Source organism: Engystomops pustulosus, chromosome 3, assembly GCF_040894005.1.
Source record: "Engystomops pustulosus chromosome 3, aEngPut4.maternal, whole genome shotgun sequence".
Taxonomy (NCBI): Eukaryota; Metazoa; Chordata; class Amphibia; order Anura; family Leptodactylidae; genus Engystomops; species Engystomops pustulosus.
In genome coordinates this window covers 144,746,539-144,757,864 of record NC_092413.1, presented here as the reverse complement: position 1 = coordinate 144,757,864, position 11,326 = coordinate 144,746,539, and the positions used below count along the sequence as shown (strand labels likewise).

The window sequence follows — 11,326 nt, the reverse complement described above, 5'->3', positions numbered from 1 at the left end:
CTGCCTTATTATTTTGTGAAGAGTATGAGCTAGTGTTGCCCTACAATGGGAATTGGCTTGAGACCAGGCCCGGGACAAGAGTAGGATAGTCCTCATGACTATTCTAAAACGATGCAAGATACCGTGTTCTGGTTACCGATCACTTGCGCTTTCATAACAACGCATATGCGATCGGGCCGAGACCCACCCTGTACACTAGTGCTGCGTTTAGCGGTATGTGTGAGAGTGCCCTGAGGCTGTGTTCACACGTTGAGGTTTTGTTGCGTTAACGAGTGTGTTTTCAAACGTATCACAACAGCTGAGAAGAGGAGATTTACCTAATTATATTTCTGTCAACATTGTGTTTACAAAACGCAAGTGGTCAAGTCTGCAGGTCCAGATGGTATCAGAACGAGACTACTCATGACCTGTGATGATCAGGTTTGTGGTATCATTGCACATATGTTCAATATGAGCCTGAGATTAGGAAGGGTGCCACAACTGTGCAAAACATCTTGTGTGGTACCAGTTCACACTACCTCACAAACCGACCTCAGTATGTGAGAGCCCGGGACTGTATGTCGGACACTCTGATTAGTAGGATCGGTGCATCTCAAGGTACAGTTCTCTTCCTCTTCACATTGTAAACAGCAGACTTCAGGTACAATTCAAGGAGCTGCTACATCCAGAAGTTCTCTGATGACTCTTCGATAGTAGGCCTCATTACCGGCGAGAATGACAGGAAGTACAAAGAATTGATCTGTTTTTCTTTTCAGCCTTATTTATATTTTTTGCTCATACTGCTGTACACACTGATCAGCATAAGGCCTGTGGTAATGGTATAGCTCACTGAGGCTCAGCCAAAAACACTTTTTCAACCTAGTGTTGGCCTTCTAATGGCCAAGCCTATAGCCATGGTACATCCCCCAGTGTAGTAACGAGAAACAAATTTTATGGCAACTACATAAATCCCAATCATTTTCAGGCTGAGAAGTACCTGTGTTGCTGGTACCTAACTTTGACCGTGTGAAATGGACATAGGAATTCACTCTTTCATGAAGATGTTGGTCCTCAGGCCGCAGTCACACGTACCGCTAGGCATCCGTCATAACGCGACACTAGCGCACATGCGTTTCCAGGGAAACGAATGCGATTGATAAGCCGGTCGCATGTGTTTCTCTGGAAACGCATGTGCGTTCGGGCCAAAGACCTCCCCCTGTGCGCTAGCACCGCGTTATGACGGACACCTAGCGGTACGTGCGGCCTCAATGGTATCCCTCCATTTACAATGGGAGTTCATCTATATCCACCCATTTTGGTGTTATTTAATAAACTGTTTTCAAAGGTAATTGCATGGTCTGAGTGCAATGCTCTTACTTTCTTTAGTCCTGCATGAATTTCCCCATATCAGATAATTATCTGCTCACACATTCTACTAGTATTCAGTTCTTTACATAGCCCGGAACAGGAAATCCGTGAAATAAGTATTGATACAATAGAAAAACAGAATCTTTGGAACAGAAACCTTTGTTTCCTGTAGTTCTTGGACAAGCTTGCACACACCGCAGCAGGAATTCTGGCCCACTCCTCCATAAAGATCATTTCCAAATTTTTTAGGGCCCATAATTAATTTATGTACACCATCGGCACCCCCTCATTACTATGAAGCACAAAAGCACTCCACTTCATTAATATGTAGCACCACATCGTTATATGATTTTTGACACAAAACAGCACTCCCTCAGTAATAAATATGTAGCACGACACCCTCTATTGAAATAAAATGTAAAATAGAAGAAACACTCCCCCATTAAATTATATGTAACACAGAAACCCCAGAAATGAATATGCAGCCCCCCTTATTAGTTAATAGTGAATTCAGCAGCCTCCATGCTAATTTATATTAAGTTCAGGAGGGCCCCCTTATTAATCATGAGTTCATTAGCCCCCAATAAATTCAAAGTTCATTAGCTCCCCTCACATTATTCCAGAGCTCAGCAGCTCCCCCTTAATAACTAAAGCAGAGTACAGCAACAGCTCCCCAATTACTTAAGACAGAGTTCAACAATAGCCCCCCTGAATACTTAATGTAGGCGTTAGCAGCAACCCCTGTCATTGCCCCTGGTTATATAATGCAGAGTTCAGGAGCATCCCCTGTTCACCACTGAATACTGAGTGCAGATTTTGGCAGCAGCCCCCCATTCCCCCTAATTACTAAATGCAGAGCTCTCACTTCTTCTGCCTGCATAATGTGCTTCCTTAATCAATGAAAGGTGTGTCTTAAAGATACACCTCCTATTGATTATCTGTCCTTCCTCAAAGTTCCATGATCTGCCGTCTGGCAGATGCAGGTCCCCACCACCTAAGTATTCCGACACCTTTAAATTTTTCACTTTTTGTTTCAAAGCCAATTCTTTTTTGCACATTAATGTAAACTCCCCCAAAATAGAAATGTTTAATAAATTTGTCAAAATACCTACAAGAAAAACTAATATATCACATTGTCATAAGTATTCAGACCCTTTAATGAGCAAAGGGTCTGAACACTTATGAACATGTGATATTTCAGTTTTTCTTGTTTAATAAATTAGTAAAAATATCTACACTTCAGTTTTTGGCTGTCAAGATGAAGTGCAGAGTGTACATTTCCAAGCAAAAAAAGAACTTTTTTGAACTTACCAATTGTCTGCAATTAAACAAAGCTTAAAACATTTTAAGGGTCTGAATACTTGCTCAAAAGCTGTTTTTACATTATAAACCATGAGCATCTTCCTAACACTAGCGTCCTGTGGATTACATTTTAATCATGTGACCGGCGGTATGAATGAGTCTTGCACTTACTGGCACTCATCATCACTTGGTGTGCCGTAATTGAACTCTACACCTTTTAGGGCCTAGAACTTGGCACAGGTTATAATATTTTGTAGTGCCTTGTACCATGCACACCTACTTAAAAAAAAATGTGGGTAATAAGCGTTTGACCATATAATTGCGACTTTTTCATGTCTTATGCAAAAAAAAAGGAAAAATGAAGGAGGCATAACACATCGGCCCCATTGAGTGCTGCGTGTGAAGAATCTGAGATGAAAGAATGCTTCTCCCTTCTCTCCAGGGTCCCCTTCAATAGTACACAGCAGGGGACTTGGTGCCAAGAGGAACAACGTAAGTAATTTTTTTTTTTTTTTACCTTTGTGGGCACTGTTACTATTTGTGGCTGATGCCGGGTTACATTGACTATTGGTTACTCTGTTAAAAACATGAACCTCACCCTTGATAAAGTAAAGGAGGTGCAATTAAGTGACGTTCTTGCGCCTTCTGGGCTGTGGGGTTGAGGCTCCAGCAGCTCACAACAAAGGCCTGGAGCAGTTGAAGCAATAGAGTGATTTCACTATACCTTGTCCTGCATAGAAGAAGATGCAATATTAGGAGGAAGAGAGGTAAGTAGTTATGTTTATCTTATTATAATATAGAAGGAGATATACTGTGAGGGCATTTAATTTATTTGGTGGGGGAATGATTGCATTGTGGGGTTATTGAGTGTAGGCAGTGGGTATTATGAGGAGGGACAGTGAGTGGGTATTTGGGAAGGTTAAAATAGGCGCAATTCCTGGTGCACAGCCTGGAATTGTGCAGTTAGGGCCAGTTGGAGGTGTTGTTGCCCCATACCTGTGTTCTAGGCATGGCTAGAACAAAATTTTACACCTGACCTGAACTTTTCGACCTCAGGGTTCTGTTTTAAGCACAGAGAACATCATAAAGATCAAAGAATACACCAGGCAGGGCCGTGATACTGTTTTGGAGAAGTTTAACCCCTTAATGACTGTTCTATCGGGTTTCTACGGCGGTCATTAAGGGTACGTCTTCTGACGCAACGCCTTTCTATGGCGGCGTGCCAGAAGATGATTTTAGGACATCGGATCCTTCTAGTGCCAGTACTGGGCTGTGTTATCATCCTGATCGAATGGAGTCTCCAGTTCTCTATCCCAGCTCCTGACAAACAGAAATTCAGAAACATCTGAACCCTGTGAGAGGAGAGAGTAGATTTGTGAAATGGCATGTGTCAGTGCCGTGTTAGAATAGAGCAGTCCCTCGAACGATAGAATATTGCATCTTTACAACATGACAAACACTTTCAAGTCCCCCAAGAAGATTAGTCGCCCTTGAAAAACAAATGCAAGAGGCTGAATTAATAATCATTTCAACACTGCAGCTGGAATTCCTCACACTGAGCAGGGTAAAGATAGGTCTCATCATGAGAGCCTTGGGCTGAAAGCCCACTCTGCAGGTTTCCCAAAACAGGACTGGCCTGTGGCAGTCTATTTGCAGGAGATTCTGTAGCTACACATGCTTCTATTGGCAGGGCATTCATCTGGCATTCTTTGGTAAATGGTTGCCCACACACAGCAAGGGATTCTCATGAAAGTATATACAGAACGTTGAGTGCTTCAATTATGTTGTACTTCATGTATTGTAGAGCTACAGCAGCATAGCAGCTCACTGCACAATTGCTTTGGGAGCAGGATGAGGCAGTGTAACAGTCTGTAAAGCCAGATCACAAAGGGTAGGATCTCACCCTCAATAGCACAATTTTAAAGGTTGATTTTAGAACATCAATGTAATATTTCAGGATTAAAATGAGCTTTATTGTACTTACAGAAAATGTGCAACATGCATTAAAACTAAATTTGATAGGTGCAAAAGTATGTGCACCTCAACAGAAAAGTGACATTAATATTTAGTAGATTCTCCTTTTGCCTCTAGTCGCTTCCTGCAGCATTTCACGAGTTCCTGGATGAAGATACTTTTGACCATTCCCCTTTACAATACAATTCCAGTTCAGTTCGAGGGTCACGGAGCATGGACAGCCTGATTCATATCATCCCACAGATGTTCTATGATATTCAGGTCTGGGGACTGGGATGGCCATTCCAGGACATTGTAATTGTTCCTCTGTATGAATGCCTGGGTAGATTTGGAGCGGTGTTTTGGATCAGTGTGTTGCCGAAATATCCATTCCCGGCGTATCTTAAACTTCGTCACTGATTCTTGAACATTATTCTCAAGAATCTGCTGATACTGAGAGGAATCCATGCGACCCCCAACTTTAACAAGATTCCTGGTGCCGGCATTGGCCACACAGCCCCAAAGCATAATGGAACCTGCACCAAATTTTACAGTGGGCAGCAAGTGTTTTTCGGCCGCCATGCATAACACCTTTTTGTGTGACCAAACAACTCAATCTTTGTTTCATCAGTCCACAGCACCTTCTTCCAAAATGAAATTGGTTTGTCCAAATGTGCTTTTGCATACCTCAGGAGACTGTTTGTGGCGTGCCTGCAGAAACGGCTTCTTTCGCATCACTCTCCCATACGGCTTCTACTTGTGCAAAGTGCACTGTATTGTTGACCGATAAACAGTGACACCATCTGCAGAAAGATGCTGCTGCAGGTCTTTGGAGATGGTCTGTGGATTGTCCTGGACTATTCTCACCATTCTTCTTCTCTGCCTTTCTGATATTTTTCTTGGCCTGCCACTTCTGGGCTTAACAAGAACTGTCCCTGTTTTCTTTTATTTCCTTACTATGTTTCTCACAGTGGAAACTGACAGGTTAAATCTCTGAGAAGACTTTTTGTATGCTTCCCCTGAACAACTATGTTGAACTATCTTTGTTTACAGATCATTAGAGAGTTGTATTGAGGACCCATGATGCCTCCTCAGAGGAGATTCAAATAGGAGAACAACTTGCAAGTGGCCGCCTTAAATAGCTTTTCCCATGACTGTATACACCTGGCTATGAAGTTCAAAGCTCAATGAGGTTACCAAACCAATTTAGTGCTTCACTAATTCAAAAGTAAAAAGTAGTTAGGAGTATTCAAATCCAGCAAATGATAAGGGTGCCCATACATTTGCACATGTCAAATTTTGTTTTAATGCATGTTGCACATTTTCTGTAAGTACAATAAACCTCATTTCAATCCTGAAATATTTCTGTGTCCATCAGTTATTATATATATATCAAACTGAAATAGCTGTTGCAAAAACCTAAATTTTGATAACTAAAAATTATTAAGATTAATAGGGGTGCTCAAACTTTTTAATATGACTGTATATACCCTATATACTTGAGTATAAGCTGACCCAAGTAGTATAAGCCAAGGCCCCTAATTCTACCACCGAAAACTGGGAAAACATATTGACCCAAATATAAGCCGAGGGTGGGGTCACAGCCACCCCCCCCCCACAGTATATAGCCAGCCAGCTAGCCCCCATAGTATATAGCCTGCCAGCCCTCCCTCCCCCCAAATCAGTTACATCTACGACCAGTAATGCAGGCAGCCCCCCAAATCCGTTATACCTACAACCCCGTAATGTAGCTACCGTCCTGCCGCGTTATACAGCTGCCACCCCTCCCCTGCCCCGTTATACAGACATTAGATTTATTTAAAAAAAACCCTCACCTCTCCGGCGCCCGTGCAGGTCTTCTGTGCGATCCATCAGTCAGCGGCAGGTCCGTGCGGCGCACAGCTCTGCCGTCAGCAGCGGCTGACAGAGCTGCGACGTTACAGGGACCTGCCGCTGACTGATGGATCACACAGAAGACCTGCCCGGGCGCTGGAGAGGTGAGGGTTTGTTGGGTTTTTTTTCCACTGGAGTATAAGCCGAGTTTGAGTTTTTCAGCACATTTTTTTGTGCTGAAAAACTCGGCTTATATGTTTTTTTTTTATGCTTTGATACATTTAAAAAAAAAAATTAAAGCCTTCAGTACGGAAATAAAAATCTTCATTTTACCATCTTCTGACGTGAATAACTTTTATACTTTCTTTGCATACGTTGCTGTGTGAGGTGTCATCTTTTGCGGGACAAATTCCTGTTTTCTTTGCTGTATAACCATTTGATCACTTTTTGAGCCCCCTGCATACTCCTGTTACAGACGTTTAGCATGCTAGTATGTTACACCTGCCTCCCTTGCACGTTAAAAATGTCCTTCTGTATTTAAAGAGAACCCGTCAGGCAAAATAACCCCCCTAAACAAATATACTTTCATAAACAGCCATTAGAAAGCATTGCCTCTATCCCTTCATTGTCCCTCTGCATGCCTGTAACCCTAAGCAATGAGGTCCTACAGCTGTATGCAAATTACCTGTGAGATGTCCAATGAGTCATTAGCATATTCAAGCTGTCCAGCTTATTCATGAGTGGGAGGCACAGCCACACCCCCAGTGCTTGACCGACAGCTAATGATGTGAGGCTGTGTAATGATGTGCTTCCTGGTGCTGGTGGCCACACCCCCTGCAGCCTGTGTGTGTATAGGAGAGATACAACAGCTCCAGGCTGCAGCCATGTTATAGCAGAACATGTCAGGTACATGTGTAGGAGGATGCAGCATGTCAGCAGATGCAGCACACACACCAGCAATGCTTTACTATACATTACACACAGACATGAGCAGGGGGAGGAGAGGGGAGGGGGAACAGGGGTGACATCACTGCCTCTGACCAGATGACCAGCCTCATTTACATAATAAAGAAAAGATGATTTTACAATGAGTAATGTATGAATTGACTAGATTAAACCTGTAATGGGATCCTCGTGAGCTGCTCCAACAGGTAGTGGTGACAGGACTAGTGACACAGACCTGATGACAGGTGTCCTTTAATTATTGGATAGTAGTAATGGCACTGGTCACATCCAGGGTGGTTCGCCTGACCCCCCCCAGGATATAGTCCGCTTTCCCTGCTTCCCCTCCCCCCAGTATATAGCCTGCTTCCCCTGGCGTCAGAAGGGGAGTACACTTTTTTTTTTTTTTTTTAAACGACCCGGGTATAAGCAGAGTTAGGGTTTTTCAGAACACTTTTGTGCCGAAAACCTCAGCATATACAGTAAATTCGGCACATTGTACAGCTTACTGAAAAAATGGTGCTTGCTGATAATTTTTTTTCTGTTTTGGAAGACAAGGAGGTGACCATAAAAAGATATAATTCTGGCATTTATTTTACATCATTCATGACAAATTACCAGTATTTGTTTTACACTATGGATTGTTATGCACTAAATCTGCCCTTTGGAAATGAAAAAAATAGATTTGTCAATAATGTATAGATAAATGAGTGCAGAAAATGCACAGACGCATTCATAGTTAACCCAGTGCTCATTTTAATATAAAATAAACCAGCTTACATCTTCACAGTAAATATAGGCTATGTACAGACGCATGTAGAAAGCTTCATTCTAAGCTGGCTACATACAGAACTATGGTTGCCTGAACCATTTTAATTATTTTCAGTGCATTTCTTAACGAAAACGCATATAATTTTTACCTTTAGTATTAGGAATAAATACAATAGAACATGAATATTTTTCCAAACAGTTAAAAAAAAAATATCTATATCAGTCCTGAATTGGTATGTGCTAAAAAAAAAAAAAAAAAAAAAAAAAAAAGAAAAGAAAAGTAAAATGGGCAAAATATACCATATTTTCAGTTAAAGGAAAACAAAAAACGGTAGAGATTGAGCCTGCCACAGGCAGGGAATGAAGAGCAGCGCATAGCCCCACAATGTGGGCTTTAGTTGAGTTGCTCATTATTTAGCCCTTCACGGTTATCTTGTTCTCTGCAGCAGCAAACATAGAGTAGAACCGAGTATTCTCATTGGACAGCAATACAGATGGCGTGTCAAATTCCATCACCTGAAAATAATAAAAATACACATCATATTAAAGAAAACCAGCCACCCATAGTTTGTAGAACTAATGGCGGTCTTTGAATTCTCAGTTTTACTAGTGTCCCTTCTGAAATAGCTTTTTTTCCCCAAACATCCAAAATCTTTTCAAGGGAATTTCCAGGACCAAATACATTTCTATACAAGTCAGGTGCCATTAATGGGCGATTTCTATGGTAGCTGCTCCCCACTGAATTACATCTATCCTGTGGATAAGAGTAATTATATTTGTGAGACTCCCACTTAACATCACAGCCTTTTGAGCAAGACGCGTTTTTGTGATTTTTGCCAAGGTGGAAATAGAGCAGTATCGTTCAGTAAATCGCTTTTTGTTTTTGGATGGGAAAAAATGCGAGATAAAAGCAAAGTTGGATGCAGTTTATGGGGACACTTCACCATCAATGACCACGGTTAAATATTGGTTCAACAAATTTAAACGTGGGCAATATCCGTTTTTGATGAGGAGAGACCAGGCGCCCGGCAGACATGGTTACCGGGGAAATCATTCAAAAAAGTCCACGACATGATACTCGCGGATCGACAAACGAAAGTCCGCGAAGTAGCAGCGGCTGTAGGTGTGTCAACCGGAACGGCAATTAATATTTTACATGATAAGTTGGCGATGAAAAAATTGTTGGCCCGATGTGTGCTGCGATTGCTCACGGTGGACAACAAGCGGATGCGGCTGTTAACTTTGAACCAATGTTTGGAGCAATTTAAGAGATCTGAAGGAGTTTTTGCGTCGAGTTGTCACCGTTGATGAAACCTGGATTCATCATAACACCAGAAACTTAGCAGCAATAAAAACAATGGATTTCTTCGGTGAATCTGCTCCAAAGAAGGCGAAAATGGTCCAATCAGCCGGAAAGGTCATGGTGACGATTTTTTGGGATGCGAAAAATGGATTTTTTATAGAAAAAGGAAGAACGATCGCTTCGACCAAAAATTGAAGGCCACGTGGTCGCATTTGGCGAAAAAGAAGGTGGTGTTTCACCACGATAAACGCACCAGCACATTCATCCGGAGTTGCAGCCGCCAAACTGCATGGCATCTTCATTTTTTGCTTTACATGTATTACACTTAAGCAAAAAATGAATAATAAAATGAATTTTTTTTTGGATGTGTATCAGATAATAGTTGATGTCTGCCCCAGAATTGGCCTTATGATGTGATATGCGTCATATAAAGCAGCCTATGTAGTTCTGAAAATTTGATATGTTGAAACCCACGGAGCCTAAGGATTGTCATGTTTTTCATCTTCTCACTCACCTGTCCTTGTGCCAGAACCATAATACGGTCACACCCAAGAACAGTGTTGAGACGATGAGCTATGGTCAACATTGTGCAGTCTGAAAAGGCCTCCCTTATAGTTTCCTGGATTAAGAGGTCAGTCTCTGCATCCATGGCTGCAGTGGCTTCATCAAGAATAAGAATCTGAAAGAGATTATGTGATAAATGTTAATTAGTTAAATTCTTGTTTAACACGGTTGATTTTCAGAAAAAAGAAATGCAAAAGATTAATGGTATTAAATGGTATTTCACATGAACTCTTTTTGGATCTTTGCAAAATAAATAAGAAGTCAGAGTCGTATTGGAAATATAAATTGAGGAAATTTATATATAGAGTACCTGTAAAGGCTTTTTTTTCCACAAATCAATAGCTCTTGAGATGTAAAACAACTTTGCCTATTAGGTTTGTTACCTATATATCCAGCAGTTTCTTTGCTACCCCCCTTAGATTACCTCAGTGCTGCAATAGCTGCCTCCTCTCCATGTGCTGACAAGCCCGTACTTTGTTTACACTATGTTTCTTGGTCGGTTTTATGGGAGGAGAGGAGCTCTCTGCAGAGCTGGATGTGTCCAAGACAGAATAGTTAGGTACACGATCTCCCTTTTTCCCCCATCAGTTCCGCCAACCCAGTCTGTGATTCTACAGAACTTTCTCGGTCTCTCTCTGCACCTCATTATGCTTCCCTCCCCCACCTTGTCATCTGCTCTTTGTGCTCTGTGCAGATAAGCACCCTCAGTGCTCACACAGCACAGGTATAGACTACGTATAATAATTATTTCTAACACTTGTTACATGTTCCCCGCTTCTCTGTGTGAAGCAAGCTGCCAGGCTGGTCACCATATACATTCTGTATGTGCACTGTATTTACATGTGGGAAACTAAATGGATTTGATGCTACATTACTTTGACAGAGAACACAATGCATCATGGGCTCTGTGGGCAAGCTAACTGGCCTCAGCCTGAGGGCATAGACTGACAGATATTAGTCAGATAACACATTCAGAACAGAAAACTTTGTAAAGAAAAGGACGAGCAGCACAAAGTAGGCATTGTTCTGTTTGTTTTCAAAGAGGGAATCACACAATAATTTGGTAAAATCACTATAGCTCTACAGTTTACTCCAAATCATTTAAAGTGTATTTAAGGAATGCATTGAAAAAAAATAAAATTGATTATGTTTAATGAATTAGATGAATGGATCTGTGGGAGAATATATATTTATAAGACCATAATTGTGAAAATATGCGGCATCTTGGGAACGCAAGGTCATAATTTGTGATTGGAGTGTGACGTACAAGAGATCATGGTGCCAAACAACCATGGGTTGTGAAGCAATTTT

General features: G+C 41.6%; 1 protein-coding gene across 2 annotated transcripts in view; it reads right to left on the bottom strand.

Annotated features, from left to right (window-relative positions):
- Positions 1–8,113: 8,113 nt before the first annotated feature.
- The window catches only part of ABCC5 (ATP binding cassette subfamily C member 5), a 56,979-nt gene continuing 53,766 nt past the window's right edge, over positions 8,114–11,326 (bottom strand). For both annotated transcript variants that reach the window (XM_072142412.1, XM_072142413.1), the window contains 2 exons: positions 9,966–10,130; positions 8,114–8,664 (listed from right to left, as the gene is read on the bottom strand). In XM_072142412.1, the coding sequence (XP_071998513.1) occupies positions 8,563–8,664; positions 9,966–10,130 (267 nt within the window). In that variant the 3' untranslated portion in view covers positions 8,114–8,562. The remainder of the gene's footprint in view (positions 8,665–9,965; positions 10,131–11,326) is intronic.